Below are 23,189 nucleotides of genomic sequence, written 5' to 3' on the forward strand. Positions count from 1 at the left end.
CGCCTGCACTGACAGTAGACCTGGTTTCAGCTGGCGAGCTTTTAGCGCACCTTCGGCGAAGCCTTTTGGCACGAAACTGTCACTGCGCCAAGCTGGATCTGTCAACACCTCCCCCTGCTGTGCCGCCACACCCATCTCTACCTGCACTTTACAAATCTTTATACAGATATGTTTTTATTACTTATTTATTTATTTATGGTGCTTGTTTTTTTGTATTGTGTCTGTATGAATGTTTGTGTGAGTGAATGTATACGTAGCGGACTCCCTGAATTTCCTTCGGGATTAATAAAGTTCTATCTCATCTCTCTCTCATCTCACCTCGGTCTGCCAAACTACCAAACTGAGTGCGCCTCGGGTTGCGCTGCTCGAAACTAGCTCTGCGCAGGGTTCACCACCCTGCGCCACCCTGTGCCGCGCCAGGAAACTAGAGGCCTTCCTGTCACAATTAGCAATACAGTCAGTACCATAGATTGTATAAAAAGAATGGACGTAGCCATCGTCACTTCAGTCATTGGTTATTGGAGTCCCATTTTTAAGTCTCAAGTTCAACAATTGGGTCATTGCCATCTTTTTTTTTTTGAGGCCAAATATTACCATATATGGACAAGAGGGTGGAGCTGTGGAGGAGCAAGGGATGGATCTGACTCAGAGACTTTGGAGATGCCTCCCAGACAGCATGTCATTCAAAGCGGTCACGCCCTTAATTAAGTGTAACTTCAAGCCTAAATAAAATTAAAACAGGTGAGTTATATAAAAATTCATCCCCTGTGCATTTGTCACTGAAAGGGAAATTGGCTATGTAGACTGAAACCGTTATTTTGTACCAGGCTGTTAATATGTTTATTTCTGCTGTAAATTTGGGCATTTTAACATGGAGATCTAAGGCGATTGACTGGCTTCTGGAGCCAGCCTCAAGTGGTCATTCGAGGAACTGCAGTTTTTGGTGCTTTGCGTTGGCTTCATTTTTCAGTCTCAAAGGTTGCTGCTTGGGCAAGATGTGTCTTATGAAAGTCAAAATCGAGCTGTATTATGGAAAATGTAGGTTTGGGCAAGATATCTTCGCCTCTGCTGCTACAATTCTGCCATTTTTAATACACTTAAAATATTCTATCACTGGAAACCCCCCATAAAGGTGAATGTGGATTTTTTAAGCAAAGTAAACAAGGCTTTTATTCTAAACTGCAATAATTCAGTCAAATCTTAACCCAAGACACTGAACCAACACAAAAAAGACCATGTTTTGTGGAATTGGATTTTTTGTACTAATTAAATTAAAGTAGATTTTTGTGTTATTTTATCAAAAATAATTAAATGAACAAATACATCTGTACCTTTTTTGTAGTGTGTAATATAACAATGTGCAGGTTACACAGGAATCAAATGCTGTGGCAACATGCTGTGGTGCCACCTGACAACATCGTTGTACCTTGTTGGAATCAAAGTGACCCATTCACAATCAATATGCTCTTTGTGTCCTCAGACAGCATCGAAGATTACATCCAGACTACATCATCCAACGTGGAATCAGCCAATCAGGAGCTCGCGAAGGCCAACCAATACCAGGTAGAGTGAACCGCTCCGTATTGCAGTGCGCTCCACGCTTTTGCATTCACTTTGATCTGTTTTAATTTTGTGTACTTGACTGAGCTTTTGCACTGTAATGCAGTCACAAGAAGCTTAGCTTGATCAGCCATGCAAACAGGGACTTTGCTAACTAGATTACACAGCTTTATCACATCCCCCACTAGCATAATAACAGAGATGATGTAATTTCATGTCATACTTTGCTAGCTTTTGCCTTCAGTTAAATTAATTGTATGTAGAGACAAAAAAAACATAAAATACTTGCCTGGAGTCTTATGAAAACACAAAACCACATATGTAATTCCATTTCCGTGAGCAATTCTCACTTCTACTGAGATAATGGTTATAAATTAGCAATTTCTTCCTACAAGTGTATTGACTTAGAGAGGAAAATGTATTAATGGGCAACAACTGCAGCCAGAAATTAAATAGAAAATGTGTTTTTTTGCTCTGTGTGGTTTTTGGGGTGGCTTGAATTTCCACTTCACAGCACATATTGGAGAGACATTTTATGAGATGCCCAAGGGTCTCTTTCTTTTCAAGGAAATATACAGTATGTGTCTTCTGCCATTCTGTCAGGGACTATCTCAGTAGGCCAGAGCTCAGAGTGGCTCTGTGCTGTGTAGGCCCCTGGCTATAGTAAATAATGTATTGACTTAAGTGACACTGGGTTAATAAAGGATCTACCTTTTTTACATGGGTAACGTAGCTTCAGAGCTGCATCTTCACTCTCTACCTGCAACGCCTTTTGACAACCATAGATAATATATTGTTGTGATTTTAACATTAAGAATATCAGTGCTATCTGTCTATTGAATTAAGTGGCAATAAAAAGTAGACAGTCATTTTTAAACAGTTCTGGGGAATCTGATAAAATACTTCTATTTTATTTGAATACATTTTGGCCAGTGAGTCACGGTTTAAACATTTTCTATATGCACAGATTTTCAACATCATATCAGCAGCTATTCAATATGAAAACGATTGCTGGGCAGTTTCCAGAGTCTTTCAGGACTGCAGTGGTTTCTGTCTGTCCCCCCATGCTGCTGCTCTACTAGTGAGCGAACAAATGAGCGAATGGCAACAGCTTTCCCATTAATTGTTATTTCATTATCTCAAGGAGAGCTGAGGCGTGACCGAGCTCACACTGAGCAATTTAGCTCTCCGCCAATCCAGACAGCCGCTGTCTTTGCAGAGGCAGAGCAGCTGAAAGGAAGAAAAACAACAAAGGAGGAGACAGACAGACACAAAGTCAGTCAGACAGACAGACAGACAGACAGACAGACAGCATGATGAGTCCGGATTCTTCACAGTCCCATTTTGACATCAAACCTGATCACTCTTTTCTGTGCAGATGCTACAATCTCTATACCAGTTATAAAGTACATATATAGAACATCATTAAAATATATCGGTGAATAGCTGCAGTCCATTAAATTCATAAAACTGCTCCAACACTTTATTAAAGCTAGTGTGTGAAATATTGTATGTTCAAGTCATTTTACCTGCTGTCAGAGCTTCCATACAAACTAACACTTCAGTTGCTCACAATGCTCACATTTGAACTGTCTCCAGTGCTTCTACCTTAAGCCGTCATTTCGACTGCTTTTAGCAGTTAAACATCAACTGACAATTCACTTGCTGACATCTCTAACTCTTTAACTGCAACTTCAACTGGTTGCATCTCTCACTCTTCAGCTGACAGTTAAGTACTTTTGGAGCTTCCACTTCAACTGAAATGTCATGCTTTCTGATTGAATGAGTGACTGACACTTGCAAGCATCAGATTTTAAATGCTAACACCACCAAACCAGCAGTATTTTCAGAAGTGGTCGCTATTATAGGCAAAATTATTTTACATTGCAGATGACACCACTTATTTTCTGAACATTTCATCTGAGTATCCTATAATGTTACATAGGAGGAGGCCAACTGTTGGGTGTATGCTGCTACTTTCGTCAGTTGGTTCATAGTAAAACTCCAGTAAAACCACTGGGGAGCAGCCATCTAAATTTTATCTTTTATTTTTTTCTTCCAAGTTTGTGATAGTCACATAAAGCACAGCTAATCAAAACTCTATTCTATGTTCATCAAATGCTATTGTCAGGTTTATGAAGCAAGTTAAATTTTATGACCAGTAGATGTCAGTAAACGTGTAACGATAGAAAAATGGGGTGTGTCTGTTAGCTAAAGAGTCTAAGCTTTTATTTTCCTTATTTTTAGTATCTGACACGACAACACACAGGTTAAGATCTGTAGTAGTATAGCAGTTGGCAGTGTTAGCTGTTTTTAAGAACTGCAGAAATACAACTGTATTGTTTATGAAGTCTTAAGCTAAGCTAACAGAGCTAACATCAGTTGTCAGCATTCTCACTGCATGTCTGCCCCTCTGCCCCTCTGTCTCTCCTCTCAGCCTCACTGACTTTGGTCACTGAGTCCTTATTTGACCCTTCAAAATTGAAATAAGGTCACAGTAGGGGCGTCAAAGCAGTTTGACTTGCCTCTTAATGCTTTTTGTGGTTGTTCAGCCATTCAAAACAATAGGTGTACTTCAAAATTTACCCGTCTGACGCTTTCATTTTGTTTGGGCCTGTACTCTGCATTGATTCTTTAACTGCTTTCACTTTCACTGATTGCTTTCATTGCTGTACTTCAGCTGAAACATCTCTTATTCTTGAACTGACAGTTGAACTAGCAGCTTCAACTTCAACTGATATTTCATGTCACTTGACATTTCAAATGTTCTCATTTATTACTTTTCAACAACTCAACTGCTTTCAATGCCTGTCTGTCACTGGACATGGAAATATCTGAACTGGATTGTTGAAATTTCAGTTGCCATTTCTGCTGCTGCCAGTGCTTACATACTAAAGTGACACTTCATTGCTTAAAGTGCACACCCTTCAATTGAAATTCCATTTGCTTTTATTGCTTACAACTGCTAATTTATCTGCTTTCGGTGATTACACTTTAGCTTCTTTAAATGCGTGTACTTCAACTGGAACCCTGTCTCCTACACATAACATTTGTACTTCACTAAACTGCCTCATTAATGATGTTGTTGTGGAAACATAATTGCTGCCTGGATTAGGTTCAGAGACAGCGTTCCTTTCAGGTAACTAAACATTACATTCATGCGCCATGCAGGCTTTGCAAGGAGGTGGATGGGAAAGAAGGTGGGCGCACAGAGTGCAGGACCTTGAAATCAGAACTGTAGGTTCAGCGTCAAGACTCCTACAGGTTTAGGCAAGAAAGCACTTTGGCTAGGGTTAGGAAAAGATCATGATTTTGGTTAAATGCTAATAAAAAAGATGATAATAAAACTATACACCAGTCACTATGAATGGATACTGTATTGCGTAATTGGTAATTAGGGCAGAAAACAACTGAAATAAGTTGTCAATGAACAGTTTGCTGATACATTCAGTACCAACATTTTTGCGACTTGCCAGGTTTGTTAATTAGCAACATTTCCTCATTACGTTAATAGAAAACCGACTCGGCTCAGCATGACGTTCCCTTCAAAACATATTTGCTGTTTCAAATTAGTTGCATATAAATGTAATTTCTAGGAGACAGGGATGTCAGCGGACATTTCAAATAGTTCCAAAAATTTGATTGCCATTTCTGTTGCTGTCATTGCTTACATGTCAAAGTGAAAGTGACACTTCACTACTTAGAGTGCACACACTTCAATTCGAATTCCATTTGCTTTTATTGCATACACCTGCTAATTTATCTGCTTTCAGTGATTACACTCAGCTGACACTTCACCCTTATGTGCTTCAGGATAACTCCAATTTTAGGTTTTCAGGTATAAATCCACAAGCAAAGAATTAACATTATTACATAAAAAAAAGCATTCTTTCCCCCAAAATTTAACATGACATATTTGGTATTGTCACTAGAATTTAAACCAACATTCTGTAGGTTTGAATAATACACAGCTGACAGAGCTCCCATTGCTAAGCTTATTTTAACATAACAGGTGTTGTTTCTCTGTTCAAACACATCTTAACATTTTATTCAGTGGCAGTGATGCACATAAACAGTGAACAAATGTTAAAAAAAAAAAAAAAAAGGCCTTCATTGTTGTATTTTGATCTGACACATCAGAGACGCAGACTCTCTCTGATGCTGTCATTCCAGACAAAATGATGCAGACCTTAGTGGCATATTGATTTTAAGTCAGGGCCAATCTGGAAATAAAGTGGAGTAGATATGTGGACCCGTGATCTGGTTGAGGTTCACTCAGGTGTTGGCGGTTTGGCGGTTGGATCTGCCCTAAGACTTCTAAATGAAAGGAAGAGATTGAACACTTTGCAGCAAGTATAAGCTCTGATGTAGCCTTGAACACTCCTTGATGCTGGTCTACATGCACCACTGCACATCTCCACCAATGGTCAATTAAGAGCGGATGTCATTTTCTTCTCGTGCCCCGCCTTGTCTACTCAGTTTACACTGAAAATAAATTGAATCTATAATCCATTATCAGGGGGCAGATTACTCTCCCCGCTGCAAGTTTCTCTAGTTGCGATGATGTTTTATCACCTCATCTGTGTTCAGTGGACCACGAACTCTGATTGTTGATTGCTGCACAAGATGGTTTATAATTACCAATAAAACACAGATGTTCTAGCACTTCAGTGAACAAAAGCTGTAGCCATTTCACATGTAGAAAAAACCCAACTTAAGTTATTGATTTGATTTTGGGGGAGGGGGGCTCCCATGCTGATGTCATTGTTAAGACTTAAAAGTCCATCCATCTTCAGAACTGAAATTGATCCCCCAGTGAGCAACTACATCCTTCTGGGTCTCAAAAAAAAAAAAAAATCAATGTAACACAGTTTTCCTCCAGCTTAATTGAGGATAATATAGAGCGCTGGCTATTGTGATCATGAAAGGAACTGAGGAAGAAGAAGGGGAAGGAAAAGAAGACAAAAAGGAAAAATGGCTTGTAAATGAATGGGTAGACAGATGATGGACCCATCCACACGCAGACACATACAAATTGTTGCCCTTTTGACAAATAGGATAATGAAAAAGAATAACCCAATCACAGTGTTAAATCTCTGACTGATCACTTTTCTCGGACAGGGGGGATGGACTAATGCTGACAGATTGCAGGGAAGCTGGCGTACTGTTCAATCACTCTTGCCCCAGTCCCTGCGGACTCTTTATGCTTCTTTGAAGGATATGGAGTGGAAATAACAATGTTTGAAGTTACCCAAGTTGATGTCAGTGACACTCCTCTGGCTGTACCGCATCAGCCACAGCTGGCCTGAGCAGGCAGATGAGGAAAGAGAAAACTTGACTTCTAATAAAACATGGATACATTGCTGAGATGAACTTTTTAGTTTGATTAAAAACAATATTAAATGTCAAAAGGCCCACAAGCCACTGTGGTGTTCAGTACACCCAATAACCAATAAGTGTTGGATAGAACAATCCACAAACAAACACATTTTAGTGTTTTAAGGCCTTACCATGAGAGGAAAGAAAAATATGACTTTGTCCTGGAGCTGATTTATTGAAATTAAGCGTTTAAGCATTTATCGGGGTTTAACAGGGTTTGCGAGCATATGTGTGTCAATTAATGTGTGTAATTAATATGTGTGAAAAATTTGCACTGAAATGAATGAAAACTAATTCTGTGGGATCTTATGAATGCTTGCACACTGCTGTGGAACATTTGTGTGGGGGAAAAAATATTCAACGGACCTCGATGTTAGCTGGTTTCCACATGCTTGAATATATGTTTGACCAATTAAATCCTTTGTTCCAACTGATGTAGGACTTCCAAGTCATAGTTAGGTTGCTGCCAAAATAAGGGAACATTTTATCAATTTGTCTTCTACTTCAGCTAATGTGATGAAGATTCTAATGTAGATGATATGCACTTGCTAATGTTATGTATGTTGTTCACAGAACATGTCAATACAGCACATGGCTTATTATGATGCAGAATGATGTCATCAGACCACTGGGTCTGTCGGACCTTAAACAAACCTTTTCTGGTCGGCATTGTATAGCATTCCATGCCTTGAGAAGAACAAGGTACTGAATAAGGTTTCTTCATGGACGGGTGATTGTTTATCAGATCGGGGCTTTGATGTTTGGAGCAGCTGAGTGGTGTTGTTGCTAAGTTATCAGACATTGGCCATATATAATATGTCATATACAGATGACCCCAATCAGTGGCAGGCAGGATGAGAAACAGGACTTCGGAGCAACAGGCGTTAGTTTTTGGAATAACATTCTCTGACATTAATTATGAGGAAACTTTTTTTTTTTTTTTCCCCAGATGAAAATGTACCACAGCAAGACAGATTAGTGTACTGGGCCTGTTGTGTGTAGCTGTCATACTGTAAACTTGAGTGCAGATTTTCTGTATTTCTGCACCACATTCTCACATTGCAATGGTGAGAACTCTTTAAATTAAACTGAGATGTGCACTGATATTTTTGCCTGATGATGCAGTTAAATGCAGAGTAAAGGCAAGGAGGTCACCAAAAAGATTGGAAATCATCCTCTGGGGACCATGACGTATATCCAGAGCAAAATTTATGGCAACTAGTCAATTTGGAGTTATCTGGCTGTGGGACATTGTTGGTGACAGACTGACAAACCCTATATATAGATAGATACTTAAGTTATCCTTGAAGGGAAATTCACATGTCATGGCGTGTTGGCCACTTCCCTACTTCCTATCCTCTTACTTCCGGTGCCCGATCATGTTAACAAAATCTGTCTGCAGACAGACAGACATATCACTACCTGGCAAAATACTCAAAATGACTTCTGTGGAAGGTGAAAACAACATCAGTTGTTGCAACCTTGTCATGGCTGGTAATCTGATGTTGTTCCATACAGTATCTATGTGTGTTGGTTAGATACATATTTTCTGATCTTGCATCACTATTAAGGTTTAACAAATCGGTTGATATTATAGGATAGATAGGTAGAGTCACCGTTTGGGTTAACATTACTCCTTCATTAAGGTGGAGGGGCCATCATTGTCATAGTAACAACAATAACCACTTTGTTACAATTAGGAAAGGAGCATGGTAATGGTTATAAAAATCAAAGTTGACTTTTGATTGGTGAATGCCTAAACATAGTGTAAAAATGGAAAAGTTTAAAAACCTTAATTGTATTTCACCTTTTAAAAATGGACCATCCATGGACAGCCGCGGCAGAGTGCTGTTTGCAAGATTCTGTTTGAATACATCTAAAATAAGAGCCATAATAACTAGAACATTTATTCTTTTTGCAGCAGAAATATAAGGCTCCTGTCTTCACTGTCATAATGTCATGACCTTATGTTACCTCGTTACCTCACCTTACATGCTGTGCAAATGTAGTATTTTGCCAGAATTTCCTGGGGAATTTCCCAGTAATAGCCATGGGAAATTGCTGTTTACATAATCCTTTATATATTGATGTAAAATAAAAACCATAATAGCTAGAACATTCATTTTGTAGCAGAAAGCTAGGGATTTTGTCCTCCCTGTCATCATGTTATATGCTCGTAATGATGCACGGTGGCGCCAGAGAAATAAATGATGAATCCATCACAATGCCTTTGTACTCTGCTTATTAAAATGAGCACACCTCAGAAACAAAATGATATATATAGTTCAAATTAATTATTCTAATGATTATGGAGTGTTAATAAATATTTTGTTATGTATCTACATTGAAGAATCTTTTGGATCAATGTATTTTTCTTTTGCGAAAAAATTTGTCGATTTCTTTCATTTCTTTAATGACACAGTACCAACATCTTTATTAGTTAAAGGGGTTTTTTTGGGGAGTTTTTCCTTATCCGCTGCGAGGGTCATAAGGACAGAGGGATGTCGTATGCTGTAAAGCCCTGTGAGGCAAATTGTGATTTGTGATATTGGGCTTTATAAATGAAATTGATTGATTGATTGATTATTATGGTCTCCTAATTGACATAACCTATTAGCTTAGATTGTACAGATTTTAGTGATATGAAGCATTTGAAGATACTCTAAGAAATAACATCACAATAGGCAAAAATACCAATGTGGGCCCTGGTGGACCATTTCCATTGCAGAGCTTAAAGGGTTAATTGAGCAAGGGTGTGTTTTATTGCCTATGAATTCAACTTTTTCTTTGTTAGAGGGAAAACTGCACAGTATTGCTGTAAAGACTGCCATTTGGCTGACTTAGTGTCAGGTGTCGCGATAAAAAGTTCAGCAGAAGTTTTTAGATAAAACTGTAAAATACCTTGAAGAAGCGATTTGGTTTATTGTTTTGATTCATAGGTCTAGAGTATGGGTCCATGTGAAGTGTGAATTTAGGGGAAACAAGTATGAACCAAAACCTATAGAACTATGGTAATAGAATGCATGTATGGTGGCCTGTACAAGTATCTACTACATGATTGAGCACTGCTTCAACAGTGCATCTCATTTTATGACAATGTGGATGTGTTTGTATACTACTTTGTTGATGAAGGATGAGTGTTGCTGTTTATGCACAGTGTGTTTCATTTTCTCTGAGGGATATATCATTTCATACAGCAATCTACCTGTGTGTTTTCATCCATATACTGAATGTGTGCTGGTGCACTTGTGAGCTTGTTTATATAGCTCTATGCTGGTTCAGTGCAATATGCTGTACCATGTTGGTTTAGGTTTACAGCTAACTCTGGAGACATGTGTCTCTTGTCACCTTTGGCAGGAATGGAAAAGTACTAAATTATTTTACTCAAGTAAAAAGTGTTGTTACTCAAAGAAATTACTCAAATAGAAGTGAAATAACCGTTAAAAAGGTAAAATGGTGGGGCAGGGGGATGTGATGATGATGTTATATGACAGACCTGTTAAATTAAGATATTAAATGAAAGAGCTATAGACACCACAGAGGGTGCAACAAGCAATATTACGCCACAGGATAAAACATCTCCACCGCAGCCAATGCAGACATGTAAACAATAAACTCCAAAGCAGCTGCAGCCATAAACACACAGCAAAAGAGAGCCTTTACGCAACACATAGCACACACACACGCACACACGCACACACACACACACACACACACACACACACACACAAAACACTATGTTGCTTAGCAACATTGACGTTCTCCTCCGGAGAGTGAGGTACATTCATCTTAGTGAGTTTGTTGTTGTACTCACCTGTCGAACATCACTCTGCAAGCCTTGAGCACTGTGAAGTCCTCTTCAGTCTGCTTTGGGTTCAACTTCTCTGCCTGTTTGTCCTCAGAGCTTAAAGGGGAACTATAGCCATTTTCAGAATTCATACATGTTATTCCTATGATTTGAGACAGTCTAAAAATATTAGTCAACATGAACAACTCTCTCTCAAATCGAAAAACTAGAGTGCTAAAACTTAAATTTTAGATGTCACAGGGTATTAAGTCTGAATCTGCTTCATTGACAATAAATTGGAAAATATGCTCTAGGTGACACTAATGCAGGGCTTAGACTACTCGACATTTTTGTCAGTCACCATGTCAGATTAGGTGATTGTGGAGTTATAACATCTTACTGGGACTTGGCCAACAGACACGACAGACTACACGTTGGTCCATGACCAATCATCCTTGGTTGTCTTTCATAACATGTGTGATGTCATCGGATTATTCTTGTCTTATTTTTATTATCATTACTATTATTTCAGTCACTGTGGCTGTTCATGTGCCAGCTGAAATGTTACTGTAGTAACACAAAAAGCACCACTAGATGAACGGACCAACATCTGAAGTACTGCATGCAAACTATGCATGTCACTGAATCCTCCACAAGAGGTTCCTTCAAATGTTTCACAATAAAAGCCTTTTTTAGAAAATGAAGAGATTATCTCAATCAAAATTATAAGGGGCTTTTAATTTTAAATGGGTTCAGGAAGTGCTGAGTTTGAACTTTACCAAGGCAAACAAGAGTGGATTTAAAGTAAATGTAATAAAAAATACAAAGGGAATAATAAATAAAGGCCTGTTTGTAATGTGGTCTGTTTCAAATGAAGCTGGTGCCCTCTGCAGGTGTGGTAAGTTAAGGCCCAGCCACTATTTGTTCATTTTATTCCTTTATATCCTCCATTATGAAGAAAAAACATTCTTTGCTAGCTTGATGCTACTGGCAGTAGGCTACTTACTGGGTTGCTAAAGTCCCTCTGCTGTTTCACACCATCAATTTTCCCTTTTTATCTGTGTGGTAACGTTCTTAGAGTAAAAAAATCAAAAAGGCTGGGATGTTGTTGTCATACAGTTGTCCACAGCAGCAGATTGCTCTTTGTTTCTACTGGTCAGTTGACATCTGTGACGGGAAAAGTCATGGAAGACATAAAGAAACTCAAACATGCTAGGCTTTCTGTTGTCATTTACTATGACACACCACATGGGATTAAACAATGGATTATCCCGTACGACACTCATTGTCATTCTTAATCCCAGCTGATATGGTACGACGTCGGGCCGATATTGTGTAGTCTGAACCTGGCATAGGAGCACCTACAGTAGGGGAATGTTCTGAGTATATGGGTACCTTTTCTGTTTTAGAACAGAGAACGCTACAGTAGAATAAAGCTCATTTTGGTAAAAGAAAACAATCATTCTGTGGGTCCAAAAAAATCAGGCTCCCAGACTTCATACCTAACTTTATAACCCAATGACATCACATTTGAGACTTACTTCTCAGTTTTCTGGCTTTGAGAGAGATACTGATTAAACTTTACTAGGCCATTTGAAAAACATACTAAAATTCTTAATTTAGGTGGTGTTCCCCTTAAAGATAACCAGTCCACTAAGCCTTTCTGTCCCACTGCACAGTGAAAGCAGAAATCAACTGGGTCACTTAGTGTGTTGCCGGGTGGTGCATTAAACCACTGATTTATTAAGGTAGATGCGACCTTTGTTTCACCAAGCCCAGGTAAAATAATGCTAACCGTAACCCTTAATGACATAGATGCACTGTTAGACAAACTGCTAGGCTCGGCCCAGTTGCGACTGCACCTTTACACCCCCTGACACTCGGCCAGTTGATGTACATTTAAAAAACATATATGTTTTCCAGAGTGTCACCTCTCTGGATGTGGAGCTCTGCTGTCTTGCAGCTAAAGACACACCAGCAGCTTCTTCTCTGCTGCAGCTGCTGATTTGGTAACTCTCTGCTTCATTCTTACAAAAGTCATCATGACTTTTAATGTGGTCTTTTATTTTTTAGGTTGTAACGGAGCTGACTTGATATGTAGCAATGAACAATACTTGGGATGAAAAATACTGAGCAAAAGTAAAGCAACTGATTAAAAAATGCCCCAAAAGGTACAAGTACACAAAACATGATAACCCTTCTTATGATGACCATATCTGTAAAACACACATAATGCTCCCTGATGCACTATATCAACAGTCATACAACATTATAGATGTGACTTATAATGAAAGTGTCAAGTGTCTCATGGGTGCTCTTGACTAGTTATGAACTAGGATGACTGATGGGGCTTAAAGTGCATTATGAATACCTGCAGTCGCCTATACACATTTCAACAATCAACTGTAATAAGGACTTACAGTATGGAGTAGTATAACAGTCCATGCAGTATCATAAGTTATCATTGTATGTGTTAAGTAAAGTGAAGTACATATTGATGCATCTATAATAATGCATGCTTCATTATAAGGTTTCATTGTTGTTGTTAAAGTGTGATGCATTTTCATGTATTTAAAACAATCTATGCTGCATCGTAAGTGATTAATATCCATCATACGCTAGAATACTTTGAAAAACACTTTTAGAAGACTAAAGTCTGACACACTCCCACACCTAGACACAATGTGATTTTGTGATTTTGCAAAAACTGGGGATCTTGCAGGGTCACTGTTTGCAAAATTGTTAACTTTAAAGAAGAGAAAAAAAGTGGACAGAAATTGTTGCAGTCTTTAAAATCCCCAGTGAGTATGCTACATGCTTTAGCTAGCTAGCTAACTTACCATCCCCATGCCAAATAAGGTTAGCCTGCTTGTGAGCTAGCCTCTACGGTGGTTAGCTATAGCATACAGTGTACTTACAGGGGATTTGAAGAGCTGAAGAATATTCTGTACCCTGAACAAGTTTTGTGGATTAAAAAATTACACTGGACTTCTTGTCAGCATGAGGGTCAGTAAGTACTGTCTTCTAAAGTGGCCATTTCCTGGGGCGTCGGTGGCTTAGTGGTAGAGCAGGCGCCCCATGTACAAGGCTGTTGCCGCACTCCAGCCTGTGGCCCTTTGCTGCATGTCACTCCCTCTCTCCCTCACCCCCCTTCAAGCTCATCTGTCCTATCAATTAAAGGCTTCAAAATGCCCAAAAAATATCATAAAGAGGACGGCTATGAGCTGAAGTGCGTCCGTTGGACTGCTGCTGTGCAATCCACTATATTAAAAAGAATTATACTTAATAGTGAGTGCTGTCAGGTTTTTCTGCTGTGCTGTAATTTTTTGGACTGGCACCCAATTACACTTTGAGACTTTTGTGCGAGCACGCCAAGTTTGTTGAAGACTTATCTCCATACACAACAGTACTAGCCAGCCGGCCGTGACCTCCCCAAGATGGCGGCGACCTTGACGCATTGCTGAAACAGGCCGAAGCTGTCAACAAGGTATCTACTGTATATGATATCTATGGAAGCAACTGTGTCTGTTCTCTTGGACTGTGGAAAAGGAGGAGAAAGTTGTGGAGTTAACAGAAGTGCCTCTTCGACATGTCCTCCCATTTGTACACTAATAGAGGAGAGAAGGACAAATGTGGACAAAATTATTTTCGGCTCTCGAAATTCCCTTTAAGTACACTGTATGCTATAGCTAGCTAGCTAGCTAACCATCCTAGAGGCTATTTGCAAGCTAACCTTAGCTACTGGAATGTTAGCTTTTAGCCTGCGAGCTAACTGTATGTTTCAACTAAAGATTATTAGCTCCAGAATCACATCATGTAACCACTTGTATGAGTGAAGCAAGAAATGTGCAACTTGTAGACTAATAGCAAACATGCAAGTAGCTAACGTTAGCTTAAAGTAGGCTAACCTTTATTGGGACGGGGCAGTTAGCTAGCTAGCTAGCTATGGCATATAGCATACTCACTGGGGATTTCAAGGGCTGCAATAATTTTCGCCCACTTTCTTTTTCCTTTTAGCAGAAGCAAAGAATCTTCCAAATAATAACCCTGCAAGATCCCCAGTCTTTGCAAAATCCTATTCTGTGACTAAAAACTCTCTGACTCATGACACAGTCGTTAGATGTGAGAAGGTGTAAGACTTGAACCTTTTAAAAGTGTTTTTCAAAGTATTCTAGGGTATGATAGATAATAATCACTTATAATGCAGCATAGATTATTTCAAATACATGAAAATGCATCACACTTAGCACCAACAATGAAACGTCACAATGAAGCATGCATTATTATAAGCCCCTTTTACACTGCCAGATTTTCTGCGAATGTTGGGCCGTTTTGCCGGCAAGCTGCGAGTGTTTAGACACACAGAGCCAGATTGGCGAGTTGATCCGAGGTGCCCAATTTTCTGCCTCTTAGGGTAGTCTTATTGGCAGAACCCTTTTAGTTTAAACAGGCTGAGGCGGCCTTCCGCAACGGGAGGGGCTGTTGAAGACTTGTGGGAGGAGCTGTTGATGACTCCGCACATGCGACCCACTGGTGGTGGATAAACAGGAAACAGCCGATTGCAGGAATTAGCGAGCAGCTAGTAGCAAGAGGGAAACACAAACCTGACAGACACTGTAAAGATGAGCAACTGGGGAGACAAGGAGTTGCGCAGCCTCCTTGTCCTCGCAAACGAAGAGGCCATTAACCGGCAGGTGACGGGGACGGTGAAGAATGGGCCGACTTACGAGAGAACTGCCGAAGGACTGACTAGCCGCGAATTCCCTCCCACGTCACTATTTACGTCACGCTGAGCTACACGTTTTGTTACTTGCTCACGCCCCCCATTGCCCAGAAAAAGGCGAATTCTGTATTAACAAAAGTAGGTAGGTGGCATTTTACTGCACTCCCCATTTTGTTTTTATACTGCCAATGCTGAAAAAAGACTGATTGGGCTTTCCTGCAAATTTGCACGATTCCTATCTAAAACAGGCTATAGATACATCAATATGGACTTAATTTTAACACATACAATGATAACTTATGATACTGCATGGATTTTTATAGCATTCTGTGAGTCCTTAGTACAGTTGATTGTTGAGGATTGTTGAGGATTCATAATGCATTATAAACCCCATCAGTCAACCTCCAGTTTATAACCAGCCAAGAGCATCTATAAGACACTTGACAGTTATAATTCATATAAGTCACATCTATAATGTTTTATGGCTGTTGATAAAGTCTGTTAGTAAGCATTATGTGTGTTAATGAGTGCAGTCATAGAGCATCATAAATGCATTTTAAATCACTATGAATGCTCTCATAACACATTGTGGACTTGGTCTTCATAGAAAGTATTACCAAAAGAACTGATTTAAAAATGCCCCAAAAAGTACAAGTGCACAAAAAACAACTTAGCTACAATGAGCAGTATAAATACAATTTTACTTCCACCCCTCTTTGAATGTGTACTATTGCCATATGTTAGAGTTGGTACCCAACAACCCTGTCAACTCCCCATACTGTATCAATACTGTATATCATTGTCATTTTGCCATAAGAGAACAAAAATCTTATATTCTGCAACTTTATATCAATACCATGGGATTGTCACACTGATGAATGTCCACTGTCTTTCACTGGTTGCTGTGAAAAAGCAGTAACAGCATACTTTGATTATTAAAGCCTTTCCAATTTGTTGTGGATACTGTATGTTGGGTTGACCTTGAAACCCTCCATTATACAAAGTCATGTACCTTGTTTCAGGCTTCGAATGTGGAATAGAACAAGAACTGTGTGTTTAGAGTGAGCACTGTTGACAAAGTGCCACCTACAGAAACTTGATTAACGGTAAATCCCAAATCAGAAATCCCAAGCAAAAAAGCAATCACAGAAGCAGTCATGCTGTTTGATTGACAAGTGATCTGTGGAAAGTGCCGTGCAAGAACAGAAATGAGGTGTAAGCAAAGAGATTTGAGGACAAAGGGAAAAGAACACAACAACAATGATTATTTAGCAGTGATGTGTCTACAAACTACAGTAGAAGACAGAAAATGTATGTGAAAGGTTGACTTTGGCATCTTTTATGATGTACACATGCTGTACAGCACTGTTTTCATCCAAGTAAGTATCCATATGGTATTTCTATATTGCATATATGTTTCGGAATGTAAATGCAACCTTAAAATTTCTACCTCAAACCCCTGAAGCTTGGAGCAAACGTCTGTAGGGTTTAAAGCTGCAGCAGAGTATAAAGCCAGGTTGCACCACAGTGCTGGTGCTTCCTTCTGTTTGACGCTCACACACACACACACACACACATATGTAATGTGAAAGGCACTATAAAGCTAGGCCTCCCATTGAATCCAGTGTGATTGTACACACCACACTCTGCTCTGAGATTAGTTCACCTCTCTTGCTCAAGGTTAACCCTTAATAGCAGCAATGAAGATGCCTTTGTAAGTAAAAGAAAAGCGTCTATCTGTCTTCAATGTTGTCACCATGAGCTTGAATGAATGAATGAATCACACCACAATAAATGGCTTTGCTGTCGCTTTAGACAATGAGATCTGTAGTAGTTGGTCAGAAGTGAGGCAGTTGTATGTGTGACTCTACAGTAGTGTTGTAACCGTACTGGAATTTCTAACTTCATTACAATACTAGGGATGTAATAATGTCCTGAGCTTTTGCGATATCCTGATAAAAATTGTCTCAATACTGTCGTGGGACTGTGACAAAATCTACCACAGTATTACACTGTTATTATTTTTGCCCTAACCTACCATTTGCTTTTGTTGACATCGTCTTGGCATTGGTGTCCCGTAACGTCAACAGTAGATGCAGGGGGATATCTTGTGCATAATATGTAGACGTGAAAGTCCATTGATAAAGCAGTGATATGTGACGACCTAGGATGAGAACCTGTTGCTCTTTCAGGTGCTCTGTAATTCAGCCTTGAGCTGCGTTGTCTCTTTGGAGACTTCATAGAAGAAAGCCATAACAATTTATCCAACACTGAATGTCTTCTGTGATTATATATCTATTTTCCATGTCAAAATCATTTGTTGTGTTGCTGTGTTGGACTTTTTATCTTGATATTGTCAAACTGCAAGTTTCTGGTATCTTTACATCCCCATACAATACCTTGAAATATACCACAGGGGGAAAAATGACATTGAGGGCATATAATTTAAAATTTAATTCATGGGTACATATAACACAACTATAACATGACAACTTTTTTGTCTTGGGTAGTAGTAGAGTCAAAATGACTGCAGTAAAAATGAACAATAAGAGAGAAAGCTTGGCTGGTACAGGTGTATCAATAGTGCAGAAAATGAGTTATGAAACAGATTCCAATACTCAGAAGTGAAATGTGTCAAATAAATCAATATCTTTGACCACACTGCTCTACAGCCTCATTTGAATTTGCAAAAGCTTTTTTTTTCAGGGTGGTTGATTGATGCTGCTGTTCTAATAGGAAATTACCAACTGCCAATAGCTGACCATTAATGTGCCCAAAAATTGAAATTTGACCATTACTGCACACCATATGATTTAACAATTCAAAAGGGCAAGCAGGACTAAATATTTGAACCTTTATGTACTGCGTATGGATGGAAGGGAAGGTCATTACAATATTGTCAAATTTACCGAGCTGCAGTCTTTTTATAAGGCTGTTCACATAATGTTCGCCTTGTGGCAAACTGGTATTTGGTACCAGTATATATCCAAATTCCAGATATCTGAATCGCTGCCCGCATCTCCTGTTCGTTCAGTGATCCAGATAGGTTCAGTGTTGTGGTATATTTCCAGTGGTTGGAGAAATATTTGACCAATCAGAACTTCTGTGGGTGGGATTAGACCAAAAATGGTGTGTCATACTTGCGTTTGGACATTATCAAGCTAGTTTGCTGTCTCTGTTAAGTAGCTGTCCGTTAATCACTCACTCTACAGCGGGAAACAGCACTTCAAAATAAAAACTTTGTGCCGGAAATTTACTGTGCTTAAAAATATAGTGTGTTTTTTACAAACTTGACACGTTCTCAAGTCCATTCAGAATGGACCCACAACCCACTAGCTGAGAACCACTGTGTTAAATGATGGATATGTCCGTGCTACTGATTGGTAAGGGTAACACAGGAAATCCGATAGCAATAATACAATTCCAGGCTGAGTGAATTAGGTGAAGCCAATTCACTGGTATCAAGTTAACCAGTCTTGACCAGGTTATGCACTCCAACTGATCCTGTGCCAAAGTAATCACAGTCGTTACGGTGGTTGAAGTCTGTTCTTTGAATGTAGCCCCAGGCCCACTGCATATCGTTTGTGCCAACTGATGCGCTCTAGTGCCCGCCAGTGCCAGCCTTCACAATTACATCAGTGCTGTTTGCCTGGTGGGTGTCTCTTGAAAATTGGCAACATCAAGGTCAGTGAACGGCTTTGTGTTGATGATTGGCTGTGGTCTGTGTAACCAACACTTCTAATTAACTGTTGGTCACAGACCTTATGCCCAGCTGACATGGGAACTCAATCTTAACATTGCTTTAATTGCTACTCCTGGGGTGACAGCCACTGAACCTATGTAAAACAAATATAATGATGTTAGACACTCATTGTAACCTATTGTGGTAGTCCTATTGTTCCATCTTAGTCAAGATATGTGTAGCCTACATTTTAAAATAAAAGACAATGTGTGGTTGATTCAGGATTCTTTATTTAAACAGCACCAAATGTCAGCAGTGTACAAAGTAATCTGCCAACTTTCTTGATTTATTTAGGTTTTCTAGTAGGATTTCTGGTGCTTGCCTTAAATTTCTATACAGTACTAACAACAGAGTAGACGTACAGTGGCTCCTGAAAAGACGAGCGCAGCAGTGTGTACACATCTGTGGTTGCTGAAAGCGAGCACAAGTCTACGGAGGAGATAAGGTGTACTAAGACGTTTCAGGTTCTTAAGATAAATCTGACAAGGCAACCAGGTTTATCTATTTTTTTGACACTGTTTTCAAACATGTACAGGGAATGATAGGTCTTTTCAAGCTTTCAGTGACTTACCTCACTTTTGTTTCCAAGATCATGTACGCAAGATGGCCAGTGTATATCGAGGGCTAATGTTGCGTTGGATTGTAAGTTCGCAGGGGCTGACATGACTGTTCAGGGAGAGTCTGTATGTTAGTCAGGTCTGAGAGACAGACCCTTAAAAAATGATATAGGAAGTTTGTTGATGTATAAACGTTTCTAACTGTAGTAAGTAAATATAGCATGTTGTTTCTTTCTTGCAGCACTTTATTTACAATGGTAAATTGCAATGCAATGGTTCCTCAAAAGCATTTTATGTCTTACAAGGACCTTTCTTTCACAGAAGGGGCTCTGTTTCAGTCTTTAGTCCATTTAGCTTGATGGATATACCTAAATATGACCAATACTTTGTCATTACAACACATTATACAAGCATGCCTTCTGGCTTTTATACTAGGCTTATACTAGTTTGCTAGTGTTGACAGCCATTTTTAGCATACATATAAATATACATAAGCACTCAATACTTGAGAGGACATGAGCAGGTGAGTCTATACTCTAAGCACGTAATACAGTATGAAAGTCAGACTTTAAGCAAACATAACAACCTAGTGATATACAGTTAACTAAGAACTCAGCCAGAAAATGTTGCATTTGCACATTTCTGCAAAGCCTGGATATGTTACATTTGTGTGTTATTATGTGACATTGAAAGGAAACATTTCAACAACACTGTGGCTAACCTGGTTAGTTTTAAGAACAGAAACACTTGGTTATGGTTTGAAAAAGATAATGTTTTGGTTTAAAATACCCAGTGTTGGGAGTGTAATCCCCAATGGAAAAGCAGCGATGTCTCAGTAAAACACAGTCACCTTTTTGGCATTATTCCCACTAGAAAAAAAGTGCAGGTCACTACAACACATCCACTTTTGGTGCCTAAGAAGTTGCAGGAAACACAGCAATGACTCGCTAAAACACAACCAGATTTGTTGTTTGTTGATCTCCAACAGTGGTCTGCAGTCGTCTTAAGCTTGGTAGGCATCTCAATTGCTATTATACAACAGTTAGTTCCGGCCAGGCAATCTGATTGGCCGAGATACAGTAAAACCGTGATGATATTGGAGTACAACATCACGGTTATTTCACTCTGTATGTATCACTCCGCCTCACAGCTGATTGCAATCAACAATCAAATCAAAACTGACGGTTAGTGTCAGTTAGGTCAGCAGTTGCGTTGTAGGCTAATTAATTCATCCACTGTCAAACAGCCAAAAATATGGATTTATTTCCTAAAATAAGTTTTGAATTGAACTATGAATGGTCATCAGAGGAAGATGAGGGAGAGGAGAAGCTGAATCCATCTGAGCACACATCCAGGTTTGTCAGTGTTTCATCAGCGGAGCTCAATGACTTGGAGAAAAGCAACATACTGTCAGATCAGAAGGCAGAGTCGGCTGTGCCTGTGAAGCGACAGTCCACCATGCAGTCACCAGAGACTTATTTCACCGGCTGCACAATTAATGGAAACGTGCAGATAAATGTGTATAAAGAGTAAGTGCCTGGCGCACCATGTCTGCGTTACATAGCAACGGTGACAGCGGAGTCCTGAGGGAACTATTTTTGTTGGCGGAAGACAAATAAAATGCTTAAATTATCTATTTTGTCCTCATTTTTCAACATTTCTTAATCAGCCTTGCTTATTTAACTGTTGAACTGTTGTATAAAAGCAATATCACACTCGAGCTCGTGCTGATATCGTCGGCCTGCGGCATCGTGCCTACGACCGAATAACAGCCGTGACGATATCACAGTACAACATCACTCCCTCTCGTGTGATATTGCTTAAACATACCATCTACCATCTCCTCAAATGTGTTACATTTTCAACAATAACATCGCTGTCAGTGAGCTTGTCTGGTAGCTAATCGCTACTAAGGAAGAACCTATACCTCAGGGTATGTGAAAAAAACTTGCCCATTTTTTATTATCATTTAGTCAAAAAACTGTGACAATGAAACCACATTATGCTATGTTTTAGTGTTTGTATGATTTTTTTTGTATGTTAATTTGGGAGGCTATGCATCAACACTAAGATCGAAACAGCTGTAAACAGTAATAATCGAATAGAGTGTGCCGTTCATTTTCAGCAACAGTTTGCTTTACAAGTCAGAAGGCACCCAAACCCTCAAACTCCAGTCCTCGGCATGACGCCTGCCGTGATGTAGGACTGTTATGACAGTGATGCTCATACAACTAATGCATGTGTTTTATCTAATTACTGTTTGATGAAAAGTATAATTTTCTTTGTTTTGTTTTGTTTTTAAATTCAGGCAGTTCTCATGCACTGTTCGTACATATTCTCACGAAACTTAATGCATCAAAATTTGTACCTATTCCAAGTAATCATGAGCCAGAAATTCATTTATAACCCACATATTTGGGAGGGCTGCCATGATGTGACCAATGCACGGACGGGAGTACAGAAGGAAATGGTCCCTTTAGGTGGTAGATAAAGAAACATCCCTTACACTTAAGTCTTCCATGATATTAAATGGCCTGTACTGTAGTCAGTTCCCACCCATTTAGCAATTGCTGTACTCAACTTCTTTGATCTAGTCTCATCCACAGGTCTATGGTGATCCACACACTCCAAAATAGTGCTTTGCCAGCTTTGGTGATGTGGTTGCCCATTGACATCAATCTGATTAGCTGCACCTGTATGCTCAGCTTGTAGGTGGTAGCTGAAACTTGAAGTGCTTTGGTGATATTTTAATTCAGTTTGACACAAGGTGCATATAACTTTTGTCTTGTCAACTGAGCCATCTGGGAGTAAAGTAAAATGAGACATTTAAAAGTGCAGTGGTGTCGATATTCTCAATAACTGCAGCAGCAGGAAGCTGCTGCTGTTGCTTTACTAAGTGTGCATCCAAATGTCACCAAAATATTTGACAATATACTGGAAATCAGCAGAATGGTGTGTAATTTTTTTCAGAATTTTATCATGAACGTTTTAACTGTTTCCAAAGAAGAGCGTGGCCCGGTAGAGATTTGGACGTAAATAAATGTGCATCTGTCTGTCAAAGGCCTTGATCCTACCCAGCTTTCAAGTTTTAAAGGTTCATGCTGGCTTGAACCCCAGGATTGCTGCTTGCAGCTATATTTATATTTATTGTATAAATTTCAACAGAGAGTGCAAAATATTGAACTGAGGGTGCACTGCATGCTTTTGCACCCTTGTACAACTGGGCCTAAAGAGAGAAACATCCATCATGTCAGAGGTAGATAACATGACTGGCTAATATGTTTTTTTTTGTTTTTTTTTTACAAAGGGCCAATCAGCTTTTAATAAATGCCCAAATATGCTGATGCTGGTGAGGGTTTTTGTTCCATTGTTGACAATGGTTGTCACAGGGCTTCCTCCCAGGATGCCAGGATTGGCCGTGAAGTCTGTGTTTATTTGCTG

General features: G+C 39.4%; 1 protein-coding gene across 1 annotated transcript in view; it reads left to right on the top strand.

The window, feature by feature from the left end:
• The window catches only part of tsnare1 (T-SNARE Domain Containing 1), a 1,274,638-nt gene that overhangs the window by 1,181,780 nt on the left and 69,669 nt on the right, over window positions 1-23,189 (top strand). The window contains exon 11 of the mRNA XM_050047737.1: window positions 1,481-1,563. Coding sequence (XP_049903694.1) covers window positions 1,481-1,563 — 83 coding nt within the window. The remainder of the gene's footprint in view (window positions 1-1,480; window positions 1,564-23,189) is intronic.

The sequence above is a fragment of the Epinephelus moara genome, chromosome 6 (assembly GCF_006386435.1).
Source record: "Epinephelus moara isolate mb chromosome 6, YSFRI_EMoa_1.0, whole genome shotgun sequence".
Taxonomy (NCBI): Eukaryota; Metazoa; Chordata; class Actinopteri; order Perciformes; family Serranidae; genus Epinephelus; species Epinephelus moara.